This window comes from Typha angustifolia, chromosome 7, assembly GCF_048772165.1.
Source record: "Typha angustifolia cultivar Huaian chromosome 7, ASM4877216v1, whole genome shotgun sequence".
NCBI classification, from domain to species: Eukaryota; Viridiplantae; Streptophyta; class Magnoliopsida; order Poales; family Typhaceae; genus Typha; species Typha angustifolia.
Window position 1 is genome coordinate 551,767 of NC_133245.1, and position 19,028 is coordinate 570,794.

The 19,028-nt window shown below is 40.3% G+C and overlaps 6 protein-coding genes across 6 annotated transcripts; 3 read left to right on the forward strand and 3 right to left on the reverse strand.

The window, feature by feature from the left end:
- Positions 1-10: 10 nt before the first annotated feature.
- Positions 11-3,145, reverse strand: LOC140762457 (sulfite exporter TauE/SafE family protein 1). Its single transcript, XM_073100266.1, has 4 exons — positions 2,009-3,145; positions 1,038-1,181; positions 795-944; positions 11-543 (listed from the first exon to the last, which is right to left on the reverse strand). The coding sequence occupies exons 1-4, from the start codon at positions 2,684-2,686 to the stop codon at positions 235-237; spliced, it is 1,281 nt and encodes a 426-aa protein (XP_072956367.1). The 5' UTR covers positions 2,687-3,145; the 3' UTR covers positions 11-234.
- Positions 3,146-3,267: 122 nt separating this feature from the next.
- Positions 3,268-3,803, forward strand: LOC140762464 (uncharacterized). The gene has a single exon (XM_073100275.1). The coding sequence runs from the start codon at positions 3,361-3,363 to the stop codon at positions 3,673-3,675; it is 315 nt and encodes a 104-aa protein (XP_072956376.1). The 5' UTR covers positions 3,268-3,360; the 3' UTR covers positions 3,676-3,803.
- On the forward strand, positions 3,516-7,018 carry LOC140762458 (uncharacterized). The gene is made up of 2 exons (XM_073100267.1): positions 3,516-3,657; positions 4,897-7,018. Exon 2 carries the CDS (start codon positions 5,877-5,879, stop codon positions 6,909-6,911), a length of 1,035 nt encoding a protein of 344 aa, XP_072956368.1. The 5' UTR covers positions 3,516-3,657; positions 4,897-5,876; the 3' UTR covers positions 6,912-7,018.
- Positions 7,019-7,656: 638 nt separating this feature from the next.
- On the forward strand, positions 7,657-8,235 carry LOC140762057 (antimicrobial ginkbilobin-2-like protein). The gene has a single exon (XM_073099660.1). The coding sequence runs from the start codon at positions 7,657-7,659 to the stop codon at positions 8,233-8,235; it is 579 nt and encodes a 192-aa protein (XP_072955761.1).
- A 552-nt stretch (positions 8,236-8,787) lies between these two features.
- On the reverse strand, positions 8,788-13,215 carry LOC140762455 (cysteine-rich receptor-like protein kinase 15). The gene is made up of 7 exons (XM_073100263.1): positions 12,286-13,215; positions 10,858-10,992; positions 10,633-10,763; positions 10,330-10,540; positions 9,657-9,894; positions 9,387-9,537; positions 8,788-9,243 (listed from the first exon to the last, which is right to left on the reverse strand). Exons 1-7 carry the CDS (start codon positions 13,112-13,114, stop codon positions 8,905-8,907), a joined length of 2,034 nt encoding a protein of 677 aa, XP_072956364.1. The 5' UTR covers positions 13,115-13,215; the 3' UTR covers positions 8,788-8,904.
- Positions 13,216-14,356: 1,141 nt separating this feature from the next.
- LOC140762454 (cysteine-rich receptor-like protein kinase 15) lies at positions 14,357-18,694 on the reverse strand. Its single transcript, XM_073100262.1, has 7 exons — positions 17,836-18,694; positions 16,601-16,735; positions 16,346-16,476; positions 16,045-16,255; positions 15,244-15,481; positions 14,973-15,123; positions 14,357-14,840 (listed from the first exon to the last, which is right to left on the reverse strand). Exons 1-7 carry the CDS (start codon positions 18,677-18,679, stop codon positions 14,502-14,504), a joined length of 2,049 nt encoding a protein of 682 aa, XP_072956363.1. The 5' UTR covers positions 18,680-18,694; the 3' UTR covers positions 14,357-14,501.
- Between the last annotated feature and the right edge of the window lie 334 nt (positions 18,695-19,028).

Genomic DNA, 19,028 nt, shown 5'->3' on the forward strand with positions numbered 1-19,028 from the left:
ATTCCAACAGTTGAGGCTCTGAGGCTAATCCATATCAAGTAATCTACAACTAATGGTTCTACAGAAATTTGGTAGGCAAATTAATCTAAGAGATAGAATCATCAGTAGTCTTTCCAAGAGAAACTAGTGTTGTTGGAATTATATGCATAGGGGAAATCGAACAGCAGGAAATGCACATATAATATTTGTCTGTGGATTTGTCAAGCAAAATACTCATGCTCCCCTGCTGATATCTCAGCAAGGCAGTTTGAAGGCCATGTAGTCTCCAGTAGCATACTGTCTCCAAACATCTACTGCTCCAAAGCAAGTTTGTGTAACTGTGCTGAATGCCATAACAGCGCTGACTATAAATATAATGAGAGAAACTCTTCCTGACATTTGTATGGCTCGCTCAACGATCGCTAATCCAACAACTGAAGCTACAAAACAGATCATAGCGTAAATTAAGGCTTCGTCTATTCCTTTCATGCCTAGGATTATGTACTGCACCATCGACATTGAAGACGAAAACAGCACCATGAAGGTGGATGTTGCTGCTGCTGTCTGCATAGATGTAACAACATATCAAAGCGATGAGTGTTATAAAATTGTCTAGAGATTTTAAATAATACTCGATACAATTAATAAAAGCTAAATAAATCGTCGATAGAATTAGGTGTCCTCAGAAGTATTTATCTCTATTTCTGCTTTTGTTTTAACCAAAAATTTCATTTGAAACAAACAGCTTACTGAACTACAGAAATGCCGCTGTCAAATTTAATTGAACTTAATAACACGAGTAAGAGAAAACTTACCTGTGGAGGTACTCCAATCTGAAGAAGAGCTGGGTTAAGGAGCAACCCTCCTCCAATGCCAAAGAGGCCACTCATAACCCCGGTTAAGAGTGCAGCAAGTGGGAAAACAAACACTGGCACAGGTTTCTTCTTGTTCCTCCCTACAATAGTCTACATGAACAAGTAGCAACGTAATGATGCTACATCAGCATAGAATAAACAAAGAAACTGAATGATATATGCTAGGCGTGAAAATCTCAGAACCTTGTCATTAGCTTGCTGATCGTTCTGGGATTGTGGATTTTTATTCACATAGATGATATATGCTGTAAAAGCTATGGCAAAAGGAATTTGGGATAGAGTGATAAGCCAATATGCAACTCCACATGGTTTTATTCTAACCAAACCCTGCAGAGCGATTACAATCAGGTGAAATTGATCAAGAATAAGAAAGAGAAATTATACCAAAAGAACAAAAGGGTGAACACCATGGTGAGCTTCAAACTTTTGTTCAGTCAATCTTATTGGCCGACTTATTTCAAATTGCCACTTAGTTACTTTTGTCAAGGCCTCTGAACCAAGAGGATAAAAGTCACGGAAAGGCGTAAGAAATCTTTCAAATGAAAAAATAAGCTGCACCTCCAACAAATCCCTATTAGTTACTGTGGATCCATTTGGACCACTCAGGTAGTAATGATCAAATTTGAACTTCCATTCATTCTTATCTAAATATCAGCAAAAAGATGTGGGTTCCTGATTCCATATCTATTAAACCACTCATAAGGAGACAAAGTAATGCAACGTCTCAGCCAGATACTAGCTACTGCAAATAGACATAAAACCATTCTATAATGGCAAGTGGTGACAAAGATATAAAGATAGATGGAACAGAGCTAACTTAAAAGTTCACTCAGAATAACACAAGAACTTAAAATTTTGAATTGAGAATTAACCCAACAAACATAGAACTCAATCACATGATTTTAGGCAGATGCCCTCAAATCTACTCATTTGAAACCACCAGATTTTAAATATCTCCTGAAAAATTAACTGATTGCACTTTATTATTACAGTTCAATTTTTGAGGGAACTAAACTACAAGAAGTAATGGTTATAACCAAGTAAGCTAGCGGATGAGTGGTTGAAAAGGCTACACTACATAAGTTACAGCACAAATAAAAAAGAACACTAGCAAAAGGACACAAGAAATGCAGACAGACATTAAAGTATCATACCTTCCCATGCTTATCTCCAATGAAGACATGGAGCATAAAGAAGCAGACCCAGACCATCACCAATACCACCAAATCCTTCCATGGGACCCTTAACCTACTTCCTCCTTCTCCACCCAAGAGGGGTTCATGTACTCCCTTCTCACCCCCCTCACTTCTATCCATCCCATCTCTCACCACCTCTGACTCAGCCTTCCAGCACTTGAACCCAGCCTTGCATGTCTTGTATGTGGAGCATGCTAGGAAGACAGTGAACAAGACAGTGATAAGCCACTCTGGGAACATAACATTGCAAACCACCCCAACACTGACTCCTAAAAGCATGCATGGCTGTGAGAGGAGAGCAATCTCAAAATTAACCAAAGATTCCCCTTTATGGCTTGGGTTCATGAGAAAGAGGATGTACAGGACACTGGACAGGGACCCTCCAGTGACCATGAAAGCTGTGAAAGATGTGGCTTTCTTCAGGCTAAGACCTGCAAAAATGTTGAGGATGAGGAGGTACAAGGAGCCACCACCAAGCCCTCCTGCACTGGAAGCAGACGCAGCTATGAAGCAGAGGACCCAAGCAACAATAGTGTGGTAACTAGTGGTCAAATTGCTTTGTTGCAACTCCATCTGGTGCTGCCTCCAGTGAGCAAATTGGTTGAGGAGAAGGTCTAGAACATGAGATTGAGACATGGTTTTGGTTACTTCGACAGTGGAGAGAGAGAGAGAGAGAGAGAGAGAGAGAGAGAGAGAGAGAGAGAGATGAGACTCGGAGGAAATCGAATATGAGAACGTGGGTGGTCTTGATTTGCATATATGAAACTCCCCTCATTTGGATGGTTTAGTGGGGAGTTATTGGTGTTTAGTGTCTTTTGTGCATACGTCTTTTCGAACAAGTGTCCGTTTGGTTGTGATGGGCTATGAAAAAGGTCACATATTGCTATTGGTAGTATAGATTTATTAAAGCTGAAGCAGCATATGGAAGATGCTAGAATATTTTAAATCAAATTTCTAGTGTGCTTTACTATAAATTTTGATTTAAAATACTACCAACAACTAATACTAATATTATAAGACGTTGTTAATATAGATTTTTTTCCTTTCCATTTTCATATCAAAAAGGATAAGCTTGAAAGCATTTCAATTTCATATTTCCGTTGATCATTATGACAGGGCTGGCTTGAAACTTTTGGCAATAGACCGGCCTTCGTTAGTTAGACTCGGCCCAGGCCTATATACTCAAGATCACCTGCTATGCCGATGGCCCAACATAATATTGGATAAGGTAATAGGGAAACCTACACTTCTCTACACTACGGAGCTCACCTCCTCCTCCAAAACCCTAATCATTTACCTCTCCTCTCGCCATGGGATTGCTCTCTTGGTGGAAGGGGAACCCCTCGTCGCCAACTCCGCCGCCTGCGGCGGCATCTAGCGGAAATGGGCGCGCCTCTGGTGCGAATACCGAGGCGAGGTCGAGGGAGGTCCCCGGGATGAACGGCGCAGTGGAGGTGCGGCGACCGGCCGACGTCACGGTCTTTGAGTTCGGGTCGGCGGTGGCATCAGGTGACAGGGTCACGATGGCTGGATACTGCCCGGTGTCGGATGAGCTCGAGCCATGCCGGTGGGAGATCATCCCGGCCACCGGTAGCGACGCGCCTCAGGTCCGGATCGTCTTCTAATTGTCTGGCTGTTTCATTTAGAGTAGAAAGATACGAACTTTGAGGTTACTGTGAGTTCTGTTCAATAAAGTTGTGATTTTGATTGTTATGGGAATTGTGCATGATAACTAATGCTATTGTTTGGATTATTATGGATGTGAATTTAGGTTTACGTTGTGTTGGCCTTGCGGATATAGAGTTTTGTACGAAAAGATTAAAATGATGCCATCTCTGGTATAATTAAATCCGTTTTCTCCTGAAGTTGTCGGAATAGTTTTTACGATATTGGCTAAAATTGAATAGGTATTATCCGTAACATCTTCACTTATTACTAGATTTTGCCCTGATTAGTACTCCATTCTAGAATTATTTCCACTCCTTAGAGAAAATAATCTAACACAGTGGAATTATATGGTATGAGAAAGGAAAAAGATATCAGAAATTCTAAGAAATAGATAAATATGATCTTTGTGTTCAATGAACTGTCCAATAATTAGTGGTTCCTTTTTGAAAAGAGTACCAAAACCATCTTTGTGTTCAATGCTCTCATTTTGAAATCGGACTATTATTATCTGTCTTAAGCCGTGGACTCCCATCTGTTATTCAAGGTGTGTCTTGCTAATATGAAGTCAGTAAGCTCTTCTAATTGTTTTAGATTCATCCATTTTGCCTACTGAGCCAATCAACCTTCTTTCTCTACTTCCTTTGAAAGCCATAGGAACATATTATCATTTATGATCACGTTCAGACTTCTTTTGACCAAACTCCATGTGAGATTTTTCTTGGTCTTATCCCTCTTCCAGGTTTTTCTTATGGGCTAGAATAGAATTTTTCTTAAATCTCTTCATATGTTATAGGACTAAAATTCAATTAGATGGTGATCTTATATTCATCTTGCAGAAATACATCTATTCAGCTACTCAGTACTGTACAAAGCATCTCTTATCTATTGTTGCCTACCTTCTTGTTAAGATGAAAGCCTACAATGATCCAATGAAGCTGCATCTTTTTTAAAATCTCTGTCTAGCTTCCTTCAAATTATGTGACAATTGCTATATTGAAAATATGAAGTACATGGTCATTTAATTGAGGTTTCATTCTTATTTTGGACTTCAGAAGTTCTTGTAATGACTACAATGCCATGTTATTGCAAATCAATTGATGTATGGCATGCGGATTTTTAAACAAAAAAAAAACTATTCCCATGATACCCACTTATTGTCTGTTCTTTTGCTTCTGTAGTTACTTGCTCCCAAGGTGCTGATGATACTTACATGCCTATACACTTTATTTTATTGCCTTGTTGGAGTTGCATTCACTATCTAGGTTGCACAAAAGATTATAATCAACTTGGAGGTAGGTACCATAAGATTCTTTTTATAAACTAGAAGTACATCAAGCTGAAGTTATTGCATCTAAGAGATTATACCATGTCAAAAATTCTCTAGTAAATTTCTCTAGCTACATAGTTTCCTGCAAAGTTTATTCTTTTAAGCACTCGGTGTGCCATTTGAATGTTGAAGATAACTGCATCTGTCTTACTGCTCATTGTTAGAACTCAACACTATTTTAAACATCTGTACTTTGGTTGTAATTGTTCTGTTTGATGCCACCTTCATATCTTGAGATTCCTCCTGTAATCTCAAAGTCATGGTTGATTTCTGAATAAGGAATTACTATGATCAGCTTTCTATATCATCTCTTCTTTAGGCTTGTAGCACCTTATATCATGTCATGCCATGAAACGATGAAAACCGTGATGTACTAGACCCTTCCATGGATTCCTTTTTCCTGTTTTTCTTTTCATCTCTTGTGTATGGCTTCTTCGCCTTTGCACCAAATTATTATTGGTTCGTGTAATGTGTATGTGTGTTTGTGTTTTAGAGAGAGAGAGAGAGAGAGAGAGAGTATTACGGGAGTAGACCTTCAATTACATTCTCCCTGTAAAGAAACATGAATTGTAGAATCTCATCCGAGAGAGACATTCTGGAAGCCCAGACAGTGGAGGTACCTGTAAATCCGTTAGAAGACTTCAAAGTTGTTTCTTTGTTCTCTATGCTAGAATACCCGGATGATTCGGCAGCTAAGCAGGATTCAAGTATCGGGACTGCAGGGAATCCCTGCAATCGGGACTGCAGGCGATCCGTCCCCCAAAATATCTATCCACCAAAGCGAGGATAGAACTCTTTCACGCCACAAAAGACTTCCTCTGACCTTTTGCAATGGCCTTCACTCTTCTCAAGCCCTTCTCTTCCCAAGCCAACCTCAGACCCCCACTACTTCCACTCCTAAACCCCACAAATTTCTTCCTTTCTCCCACCATCTCTCTTCCACACCAAACCCACCTCGCCTTCTCCTCCTTCCACAAGCCCACACCCATCTCCCCAATCTCCTCTCTCTCCTCTTCGCAAGCCACCTCCTCTACCCTCCTCTCACCTCCTTCCACAAGAGAAGAAGCCATTTCCCAAGCCAAAACATGCATATCCACCACTCTAAAGAAGCCTCTCAACAACCCAGTTTCCCTCCCCACCAGAAAACTCAAGAGACAGAAGCAACCAAGATACCGAGTTGAGATACCTGTCATCGATGACTCGCCGAGTTCACTCACCCAACTCGCTGCTGAGGTCTTCTCAGACTTGCCCATCACGAGAAAAGGCGCAAAACCAAGTATTCTAGTTCTATGGTCTTCTCCCAAACTAGCAGAACTAGCTCACCAGGCTTTCTCTAACTCGGCCAACTCTGTGTCCAACTTGGACTTGGGTTCTATAAGCTCGGGGACACTGAGTTCTTGCGATTTGGCTGTGTTTGTGGCTCCGGAGGAGACCCAATTGGAGGAAATAAGAGAAATCACTGATGGTTTGTACCCCAAACCTGTGATTTTCTTCAACCCAAAGTGGGCCTTCGAAGAGGAGAAGGAATTTAGTAGTGGATTGGGGGGTTTTGTGGAATCTTTCGATGTAGTGTATTCTTTCATGGGGTTGGAGGTTAAAGGAATTTTGAGCCAGAGGAAAGGTGTTGTTTTGAAATGTGTGAAGGATGGGGTGATGAGTGGAGAAGGTTGGTTGGTGATGGTGGAGGAGGATGAGGGGAAGAAGCGGGAGATGAAGGTGGCTACTAGGTTTAAGAAAAGGCCTTCTATTGGTGAGGTTGAGAATGTTTTGTATAACTTGATGGCGGCCAATTCCCCTGTGACCAAGTCTGTGAAATTTCTCAAAGATCTAGCTTCTAATGTAACTGGAAAGAAGGCAAAACAGTAAGCCTTAGTTGATTCATTTTCTTGGTCTACAGAGTCTGTAACGAAGTCTTTGATGATTTCAAGAGGATATTAAATATATATAGCAGGCAACGAGTGTTTTTTACTTGACTTTGGAGTGAATTTGTTATATTTTGCAGATGTAATGCAAAATAATAGAACATAATGCTGAAGTTCTTTAATTTTTTTTTTCCCCGGTAAAAACTACGTTAAGTGTAGATGCATTCTCTTAGAGGGAGGATTCCAGTAATCCGAGGCTACAACTGGGGAAGAGAGACCCTTCCCAACTGACTAACTTAAAATAGCTTGTCATTATTGACTCGAGAAGTATTCAAATATCTCGACCTTCACATCGTCACAACTCATGAAGGTTATTCAACTGGCTACTTGTGGCTCATTTCTCAACTACTATGTCACTATTAAATCATTAGCCGCAGAAGGTTTCTAGACTGGACAAAAAAATATGACCTCTTCTCGTAAACAAGGTCTTTTCCACGGTTTTGACCCCTTCTGCTCCGTCAAACAAAACTCAGCTGATGCTCTATAAAACCTTGCTTCCTTGGCACTTCTCTTTGCTATCTCTCTCTCTCTCCCCTACCACAATGCTCTCTCAACAGTTTCTTCTCTCCTTTCTAACTCTTTCTCTTCTTCACAACGTCGTCGTCGGCTCCAATCCTCTTTCTACGCTATGCTCAAGCTCAGCCAATTTTACTACCGGAGATCCGTTCAATGACAACTTACGCCAACTAATGTTTCTACTTGAAACAAAAGCTCCGAAGATCGGATTCGACATCGCCTCGGTTGGCTCCGGTCACACAAGGGTGGACGGTCTTGCCCAATGTAGAGGAGATATCACAAGTGCGGCATGCCAGAAGTGCATTCGCACCGCCGGCGCTCATCTTCGACATAGCTGCACGCATTATAAAGACGCTATCGTGTGGTATGATAGTTGCCTTCTACGGTACTCGAACAAAGAATTCTTTGGCGAAGTCGACAATGATCATAGGGTGTTGATGTGGAACGCTCAGATTGCGTTGAAAACATTAAGGCTTCACCAGAAGGTGGCGGAGCTGATGACAAGGCTAATGAAGAAGGCTTATCTTACGCCATTGCTGTTCGCCACTGGAGAGGCAAAGATCGGAGAAGGATCGAAGAAATTATATGGTTTGGCTCAGTGTACAAAAGACCTATCTGGCGGTGATTGCAAGACTTGTTTGCAGACTGCCATTAGCCTGCTTCCAAGCTGCTGCAATGGGAAGCAGGGAGGAAGAGTATTAGGTGGGAGTTGTACCATAAGATATGAGTTGTATCTTTTCTTTGATGCCTAAGATGTGACTCATATTGTGTATTAATTATGTCGTAGATAGATAGAGAGTTATTACTATAATTTTCACGTGTAGATTCTTGTGACTGCTATTTCTTTAATTTAATTTTTATATAATAAAAGAACTCTAGAACTTTCTAGGGTATCATTTATTTGATAATTATCAACCTCTTTGCCTCGACGTTCTTGACTACTTGCATGTGTTGGTTGTTAATGTTTGAGGCTTGTTGACATGCATGGTTTAGATCATACCTCGACTAGTTAGCTGCTTCCCATCATGCACCTCAACCAGTTGGTTCGTGTATATATAATAGCATATTATTGACTGATAAGTTGCTCATAGTAAAATAGCTCTTCTTTGTTTTAGTGTAAGAATAACAATTTCTTGTCTACCTGATGTTGAAATGTATATCTAAGTTTCTCTGCTCAGCAAACTCACAGAATGCAGACCATCTATCAAGTGGCAAAAGCAACCTTTTTATTGCAAGTTAGGCAGCTCATGTAAAATAGGAGTAACCCCTCCACAGTTTTGTAGACATGGGAACGGTATAAAAGATGGAGATAAAAACAATTCGATTGGACTAATTCCCTTCAGAATAAAATGTCACACGTTAGACAAAATATGGCTGCAGAGATTTATTACAACAAATGATCTGATTATCAGTTCATCAATCTAACGTGGTTCCATTTCAGAAATTGAGACATTATTCACTGAGCCTCCTCTTGACCTGCTCCCAGGCAAATCAGCATTTCTCTCTCTCCCAGGAACATGTGGTTCACTGAATGTTCTACTAGTAATAACAAAGGCTGGAGTGGAAGGGCTTGGAAGGGTAATAGACTGACTATTCAGCATGAGAATAACAGATGCCATGGTTGGTCTTTCTGATGGATCCTCCTGAATACAGAGTAGTCCAATATGGATGCATCTTAATACATCTTGGGGTCGACACTCTTCAGCGAGACATCTGTCGAGGACTTGTAATGCTGCCCCTTTCCTCCAATTATTCCAGACCTATTACAAGCAAGAGTAAGGTTAGATGAGATAATTGTAAAAAAAAAATGATCAGTATTCCTAATGTAATAGCATGGTCAAACTTACTATATGTGACCTTAAAGAGACCAAATACATGTTAAGCACAGATAATTAGTCCTTACGTAGGATAGAAGGTCTTCAGAATACGTGGAGTCTCGATTAAGAGTATTTCTTCGACCAGTCACAATCTCCAAAATTAATACACCAAAACTGAAAACGTCTGATTTGGCAGAGAATTGGCCATAAAGAGCATATTCTGGTGACATATATCCACTGCAAATCAAGGAATTGACAGAGGTTAGACTGATAAATGAAGTAGAGCAGAAGATTTAAGTGGCTATATTGCTTGTTGCTACTTATTTGAAATAGGATAGTGATAAATGGTGCAATACTAGGTTCCGGCAATTCGGTTTGTGTTCCCTTGAGTAGCGTCTACATCAAAAAGCTTTGCAAGACCAAAATCTGAAATTTTAGGATTCATGTCCCCATCCAATAGGATGTTGCTTGCTTTAAGATCACGATGGATGATTCTTAGCCTTGAATCTTCATGAAGATAAAGAAGTCCTCGAGCAATTCCTTCAATGAGTTTGTACCGCCTGCCCCAATTGAGTAGTTCTCGTTTTATAGGATCTGTCCCACATAACAAAATTTGGTCAGTTGATATATTTGCAATTATTGAATGAAAAAGAACTAGAATGAAATCAGAAACTTAAGCACAGCAAATAAGGACATAAATATAGAAATTACAAAAATAGTTGTTCTAGAGGTTGTTTCACCATTGAAAGAACAACATGCACATTTATATTCAGTCAACTCCATGGAGACAAATGCATAAAGGGTGATTTTGAGGTCAGCAAAAATACTGATTAGTTATTAGTTACCTTGATATAATAGAATGGAACAGAAAAGGAGTATCACAACATGCCATACTGGTCTGTCTTTAATGCAATGATAACAAATAGTTGCTTCACAAATATATCTTGACCAATTGTATCGATGCATAACAAAACAAGACAACTATTTGGTTTCACAGTCCAACAGAAAGAGTTGTGTTATGAACCTTACCAAAAATAATTTTGTCAAGACTTGTATTTTGAAGGTACTCATAGACAAGAAGCTTCTCCTGCTCTTCTAAGCAGAAGCCTAACAATCGCACCAGATTCTTGTGCTGAAGCTTTGCAACCAGGATAACCTCATTTCTTAGCTCAATCAGTCCTTGCGCTGAGCTTGTCGAAAGCCTTTTCACGGCTATCTCCTGCCCATCTTGTAATATTCCCTGTATAGCGTTCAACGCAAAGGCTATTGCAATTAGATTCAAGAAAGTGCTTGTGGTCCAAGTACTTGATACAGCTTAGACTATAGATGCACCTTATACACTGGGCCAAATCCACCTTCTCCAAGCTTATTTGCTTCAGAGAAGTTATTTGTCGCAGCTCTTATAGTACCCAAGTCAAACAACAGAGACTCTGCACTTCTGAATTCTTCTTCATTTCCACCATCTGCTCACAAGAACAAGCTTTAGCACATGAAAAACATAACATGACTATCTCTATTGTGCTTTCCCTATAGGCTAGTAGTTCCACAGATACTTACTGGGTGCATTTTGAACCGATAGACTTTTAACTGGTTTCCTTCTTCGCAAGAAGATACATATAGCCAAGAGGAACAACAACACAACAGCCACTGCGATGGCAACGATAACAATTGTTTTTGTAGTTCTATTACTTCCTGCACCAAAATTAAGTGATATTACTTAGAAAGCTACGTAGTAGATAATTTAATGCATGACTTGCAAATGAAACAACAAGAGACCTGTTAGAAAATCTATTCGACAGTGCGAAGGATGCAGGGCTCATGCATATGACAGCATGAAAAATTAGGTAATGAAGGTAATGCAAAACTTTAGTAGCTGATGTTTTCATTATATTTGCTAATCATGGTCTGCTAAGAGGAAGGGAAAAATGATCTTTTTCTGGCTCGAGCTAACGTCATATCTCTTGATATCTAAATAATAATAAAACCCAAACAACCAATACAACTGAAAGGAACAAAATGAAACTAGAAAGCTTAATCCCTTAAAACCAAGAGTTCATAAGCTACTACTTGTTTCTCGTTGCGACATAGAAAGGTGCTTCTCGTATCAAATTCAGATTATAAAAATTAATACGAGCTCATCCTATAAATATTCAGGCAAGTAGGTGTATAATTAAAAAAAAACAAGACCATCCATATAGAAAAATAATTCTACCCAATCATTACTCTCAACAAAAATATTCAATAGAAGCGGGTACTCGAGATACTACCCATGTAACTCTGTGTCTTATTATCAACTCCAATTTATCTCGGCATTGCGGAGTGTGGGTATATAGATTCTACTAATGTTATTTTCCTTCTCCAAATCTACACCAGTATCTACTTCATAAGTTAGCATGTCAATATCAGGCTAAATTGATCACTTACCATCACTGTTCGATCTAGTGACATCGCTACTTTCCTGACGGCGGAGGGAGACGCGGCGCCGCCTCACAAAGAGATGGAGACGAGCATGTTGGGCAAGTGCAAACCAGTGGAAGGAGAGGCTAAATTTCCCAATCTACCTGTCGACAAAAGATTGGGTTATCCGCGATCTAATTTTGATCGCGAGATTCCTCGTTGACTTAGACTTCACGGTTGGATCTTACGCGGTTCCGCCTTTCCGGAGGACCACTGCCGTCCTAGAACTGTAGGGTGGAATAGTGATTACACGAGTTGTCAAAGTGGAGAAGGCACGGGTTTCTATTGGAATGACGTCGGCTCCAATTTAATGAAATTGTGATTTAAGAACAACTTGTTCGACCAATAGAATTGTCAACATTTTATGTTTTGTTTTAACCGTTTCTTTCAATGCAGGAAAACATAGAGAAAAATATAATAAACTTTGAATCTGATTCACGAAGAAATACCGAATTAGTTAATTTCCTACCGACGTTAATTAACGCATCTACTGGTCAAAGAGTTCATGACATGGCAGATTTGACTTACCTGTTGGATTTCCATCTTCTGGTGGTGGACTGGTAGCGTTGCCGGAATCCCTTCCCCTAGGAGGCGAAACCGCAGGCGCCGGCGTCGGCGCATCGTCGACAGTTAAAAGATTATAGAAAGGAGCCACTTCGTATCGAATATAGCAAGTCTCCCCTTTAACCCTTCCTCCCTGCTTCGCATCGCAGCACGCCGGAATGTTTGAGATGGCATCCGTCAGGCACCGATAGCACCCGCCGTCCGACAAGTCCCTCGTGCACTGCACTAACCCGTAAATCTTCTGAAAGCTCGTAAAATTCGCCGTGCCAGTCGCAAACCTCCGCGGCGACCCGTACGCTGCCTTCTGAGCGAGTGTGTCCATGAGCTGGCCTAGCAAGGTATTGAACAGTGTCGGCTGCGATACATTATTTGTATTGGACATGTAGAACGTCACTGGTTCCACCATGGAGAAGAAACTTGTGTTCGAGTAGCGGAGAAGGCAATCCTCGTACCATATCGTCGACGACATGCCATGCGGGCACTGCTCGACGATGCCGTGGATTGAGGTGTTGAGGCAGCTGCGGCAATCGGCAGGGGAGAGATCGCCACGGCATAAGGCGAGGCCATAAACTTGATTAGGGTACCGGCCGACTGTGTCGTTGGCGAAGCCGGATGGAACGGCGGCGGAGGAGAGGGAGGAGAGGAGGAGGTTGAGGTTGGATTGGAAGGTACTCTTGGTTGTATAGTTTGCGTCGGTTGGGCAGGTAGTCCATAAGATGTCATCTGAGATGGCTATGGGAATATGAATTAAGAGGAGAAGGGATAGGAGGAGGAGGAGAACAGGGAAGTGCATAGTTTCTGTTCCTGAGATGTGCTCGGAGATTAATTGAAGGAAATAAGAGAGAGTTCAAGAGGTATTGTTTCATGGAAGCATGGGTATGGATAGGAGTAGCCGATCATTAATTAGTCGATAGAGGTTGAAATTAAATAGTGTGTGGACCCGTTCCATTACCTGTCTATTGCGTTACTTGCGTATGACATAACTCAAGTAGGAGGGATGTAGCTTGACCGTTGACTTTAATTCTATAGACAAGTCATTGAGAAAGGTGTCATAATTTGGGTTGGTAACACCATGTTTCAGTTTTGGTTTTGAATTTCACAACTTAATTGGAAAATATAATTTATTGAATTAGATGGAAATGATTCAAACTTCATCAATTCCAACGTTACAAATAATCATCTGACAATCTCACTTAATTGCAAAGGAGAAAAATCTACCAAAGTTTTAGAAAAATCCGACCAAGATAGCACGTTGGATCTCGCGTATGTGCTCCTCCTCCTCATTTGATACTTCGATGAGTAATATACTGTGTGCATCTTTTTTTCTTACTTTATTAATAGTTAATGTTTATGGGTGTGAGAGCTTTTTATCTACCATATTGATATCTTTATTTCTCCCCTCTCTCTCTCTCTCTCTCTCTCTCTCTCTCTCTCTCTCTCTCTCTCTCTCTCTCTCTCTCTCTCTCTCTCTCTTCTTTTTTTGGTTTCTATGCTCTTCGGTTTGATATTTTGCTATTAATCTCCTACTCGCCCTCTTATCATGCGCTGCAATCATCGTATTATTCTTGAATTTAATAAAAAATACCTGTCTATGGCCCTTCCTAGATAAAGAAAATGGCAAGTTGGTATAGGGTCGGTGGCCAAGTCTCACGTACTGTTTCGGTCTTTCTCTTTTTCTTCTCTTCTAATGGCCTGCTAAGATGAATCATAAAGAGTTTATGGCATATAATATATACAAGTATGTCAATCATTTCGAACATTAGAATGCTACTATTTGCTTGATATTAGCTAAAACCAATAGGGTGGCAGGCGTCGAACAGATTGTGGGCATCTACTAGATCACATTAAAAGCTAAAAAGGCTCCAAAAGAATGTCAATTAGTATATCTCGAGTCAACTGATATCTAAAGTATATCTAAATTTCTCTGCTTAGGAAATGCGGAAATGTAAATGTTCGAAAAAAAGCTGCAAGACCATCTAGCAAGAAGCATAAGCGAACTTCTTATTGCAATTATGTTCAAGTAATATAGTAAGATACATAAAATCTGATTGAAAGAATTCTCTAAAATGCCACAGTTGGATGAAAACAAGAATTGATCTTATTACAGTTTATCTGGTCATGCATTTACTAGCTTGCCGCTAGCAAAAGGAACTAAGAGTAAAGTTGCACTGCTGATCAATCTATCGTGGTTCCATTTCAGAAACCGTAACATCATTTACTGAAACTACTCTTGACCTGCTTGCAGGCAAATCAGCATTTCTACCTCTATCAAGAACATGTGATTCACTTAATGTTCGACTGCTAATAACAAAGGCAGGAGTGGAAGGGCTTGGAAGGGTAATAGACTGACTGTTGAGCATGAGAATGACAGAAGCCATGCTTGGTCTATTTGATGGATCCTCCTGGACACACAGTAGCCCAATATGGATGCATCTTAATACGTCTTGTGATCGACACTCTTCGATGAGACATCTGTCGCGGACCTGTAGTGCTGCGCCTCTATTCCAATTATTCCAGACCTATTTACAAGCAAAGGTAAGGTCAGAGGAGATGATTGTAATACCATTAGTATTCCTCATGTAATAGCAGGAACTTAACATCTGATTTTAAATGGACCGAATACGTATTAAGCACAGAGAACTAGTCCTTACATAGGATAGAAGGTCTTCAGAATGGATGGAGGCTTGATTAAGAGTATTTCTTCGACCGGTCACAATCTCCAAAATTAGGACACCATAACTGAAAACATCTGATTTGGCAGAGAATCGCCCATAAATAGCATATTCTGGTGCCATATATCCGCTGCAAATTGAGGTAATGACAGAGGTTAGACTGATAAAATGAAGTGGAGCAAAAGATTCAAGTTGTTCGATATGCTTGTTGCTACTTATTTTAAATAGGATAGTGATAAATGGTGCATACTAGGTTCCGGCAATTCTGCTTGTGCTTCCTTGGGTACTGCCTACATTGAAAAGCTTTGCAAGACCAAAATCTGAAATTTTAGGATTCATGTCCCCATCCAAAAGGATGTTACTTGATTTGAGGTCTCGATGGATGATCCTTAGCCTTGAATCTTCATGAAGATAAAGAAGCCCTCTAGCAATTCCTTCAATGATTTTGTACCGCATGCCCCAGTCGAGTAGTTCTCGCCTTACAGGATCTGTTCAGGATAAGAATCTTTGTAACCAACAAAAATTGGATTATCCATATACTACTTTCTTTATTTTACTCAAATCAAATTGAAAATTAAATAAAATCAACATTATATTTTTTTACAAGAACACATATTTCTAATTTGGTTAATTAAAAAATTGCCATCAGGCCTAATAAAAAGAACTACAATGAAGTCAGAAAGTTCAGAGCAGAAAGTAGGGACATGAGTAACCATAGAAATTGCAACAATAGTTGGTCTAGAGGTTCTTTCACCATTGAAAGAAGAAAAAGCACATTTATATTGAGTCAAATCTATGGAGACAAATGCATAAAGAGTGATTTTGAGGTCAGCAAAAATACTGATCAGTTATTTGTTACCTTGATATAAAGGAACAGAACAGAAAAGGAGTATCATAACATGTCATATTTGTCAGACTTTAATCTAATAAATTAATAGTTGCTTCACAAATATTTCTCGACCAACTATATCTATGTACAACAAAATAAGTACACAACTATTTGGTTAAAACTGTCTCAGTCCAACAAAAAGAGTAGCGTTGTGAACCTTACCAAAAATTATTTTGTCAAGGCTTGTGTTTTGAAGGTACTCATAGACAAGAAGCTTCTCCTGCTCTTCTAGGCAGAAACCTAACAATCGCACAAGATTCTTGTGCTGAAGCTTTGCAACAAGAACAACCTCATTCCTTAGCTCAATCAGTCCTTGCACTGAGCTTGTCGAAAGCCTTTTCACAGCGATCTCCTGTCCATCTTGTAGTGCTCCCTACATAGTGTTCAAAAATGAAAACCCAGTTAGATTCAAGAAAGAATTCATAATTTAAGTAATTTGGAACAGCTTAGACTAGAGATAAACCTTGTACACTGGCCCAAATCCACCTTCTCCAAGCTTGTTTGCCTCAGAGAAGTTATTTGTGGCAGCTCTGATGGTACCCAGGTCAAACAAAAGGGACTCTACAACTCTGATTTCCTCTTCATTTCCACCATCTGCTCAAAAGAATAAGCTTTAGCAAACGTGGCCATCTGTATTCTGCTTTCGGCTAAACACTAGTAATTCGACAGATGCCTCTTTTATTTTCTTTTACGGACAAAAGGCAAGCACGCTACTTACCGGGTGCATTTCGGACTGATAGATTTTTAACTGGGTTTCTTCTTCGCAAGAAGATATATGCAGCAAAGAGGAACAACAATACAGCAGCCACTGCGATGGCAACAATGACAATTGTTTTTGCAGTTCTATTATTTCCTGTACCAATATTAAGGGAAGTTACTTAGAATTTCTATTTACGAAATATTAAAATTTCTGAAGTGGCTAAATAGGGCATTCATACATATGCAAAACTGTTTCCTCTTAAAATCAAGAAACAAAAGAACTATGTACTAGATGATTTAATGCATGCCTTGCAGAAGGAAAAGAAAAAAGAAAAAAGAGAGACCTGTTGTAAAATCTATTCGACAGTATGAATGATGCTTCTTTCTTGTTGAGACAAAATGCCTTAAATTCAAGAGTTCATAAGCTAAATACTTGTTTCTTGTTGAGACAGAAAGGTACGTCTCGTATCAAATTCAGATTATATAAATGAATACGGTTTCATTCTATACAAATTCAGGCAAATAGATGGATAGCTAAAACTCTAAACCATCCATATAGAAAAATAGTTCTACCCAATTATTTCTCTCAACAAAAAACACGAGGTTTAGAATATTAGAAGTGGGGACTCGAGAATTCTCAACACAATTTATTTTGGCACGGTGTACTTATAACTCCTACTACCCTCGCCATATTCTTTTTCCTTCTCCAAATCTACTTCCTAAGTTATCATGTCAACCTCAAGAAAATTAAATCCTTAAAAGAAAGCACGAATCCAAGCAAAAAGGCGATCACTTACCATCACCACTCTATCTATTTCTAGTCCCGTATCTATTTTGCTATGCGAGATTCACCGCATTCAAAGGCGGAGGAAGAGACGGCGGCGCCGCCTCGCAAAGAGATGGAGACGACCATGTGGAGCAAGTGCAAACAAGATTGTTATCCGAGTGTACTTGGATCTTGCGAGTTTTTGCATCCGAAACTATACGAGTACAAAATAGTAATTGGGCTAATGGCTGGTAAACGTGGAGATGACGTTGACTAGCATTAAGTGAGCCGACGGTGACTCTGCTTTAGTTCATTGTGATTATGGACGACGTAGACTCACAAAATACTCTAGAAAAAAAATTTGTTTAATTCAAACAATTTAATTTCTCCACGCAGGAAAGCATGACTTTGAATCAGTTGATTAACAGACGAGTTTAATGGTCAAACTAAATTTGGAGTACGTTGGATTAGGGGAAGGCTTGACTTACCTTTACCTGTTGCATTTCCATGTTCTGGTAGTGGACTAGTAGCGTTGCCGGAATCCCTTCCCTTAGAAGGTGAAGGTGCAGGCGCCGCCGCATCATCCACAGCCAAAAGGTTATAGAAAGGATCTACTTCGTATCGAATATAGCAAGTCTCCCCTTTAACTCTTCCTCCCTGCTTCCCGTTGCAGCACGCCTGAATTTTTGAGATGGCATCCGTCAGGCACTCATAGCACCCGCCGTCCGACAAGTCCCTCGTGCACTGCACTAACCCGTAAATCTTCTGAAAGCTCGTAAAATTCGCCGCGCCGGTCGCAAACATCCGCGGCGACCCGTACGCTGCCTTCTGAGCGAGTGTGTCCATGAGCTGGCCTAGCAAGTTATTGAACAGTTTCGGTTGCGTAACATTATTTGCATTCCACATGCAGAACGTTACTGGTTCCACTGTGGAGAAGAAGCTTGTGTTCGAGTAGCGGAGAAGGCAATTCTCGTACCATATCGTCGACGACAAGCCATGCGGGCACCGATCTACGATGCCGTGGACCGAGGTGTTAAGGCAACTGCGGCAGTCGGCAGGTGAGACATCGCCACGGCATAAAGCGAGGCCGTAAACTTGGTTAGGATACTGACCGACTGTGTCGTTGGCGAAGCCGGATGGGACGGCGGCGGAGGAGAGGGAGGAGAGGAGGAGGTTGAGGTTGGATTGGAAGGTACTTTTGGTTGTATAGTTTGCGTCAGTTGGGCAGGTGATCCATAAGATGTCGTCTGAGATGGCTATGGGAATATGAGTTAAGATGAGAAGGGATAGGAGGAGGAGTTGTAGGGAGTTCAGGAGGATAGGAAACTGCATTGTTTCTGAGATGTGTTCTTGCGTCTCTGTAGAGGAGATAGAGCGGAATAAGAAAGAAAGACTATAAGAGGTATTATTTTATGGAGGCATGGATATGGATATATGGGAACCGCTGGCGAACTATTTATCTTATGTTGTAAGTCAAATTAGTGGAATACGACGTATATCTAGAGTCGAATAATAGGATGTGTGGTCGATTTATGAGCAATCTAATGCGTGTGGAATTAATAAATGAGAAAGTTCTTTTTGATTATTGACTTTTGACTGTTGACTGTTTCAAAACTAATTTCCTCTTGACATCCACTAATGGCCCCAAATAGTGATCTTGCATATAAATCCAATGAAGTTC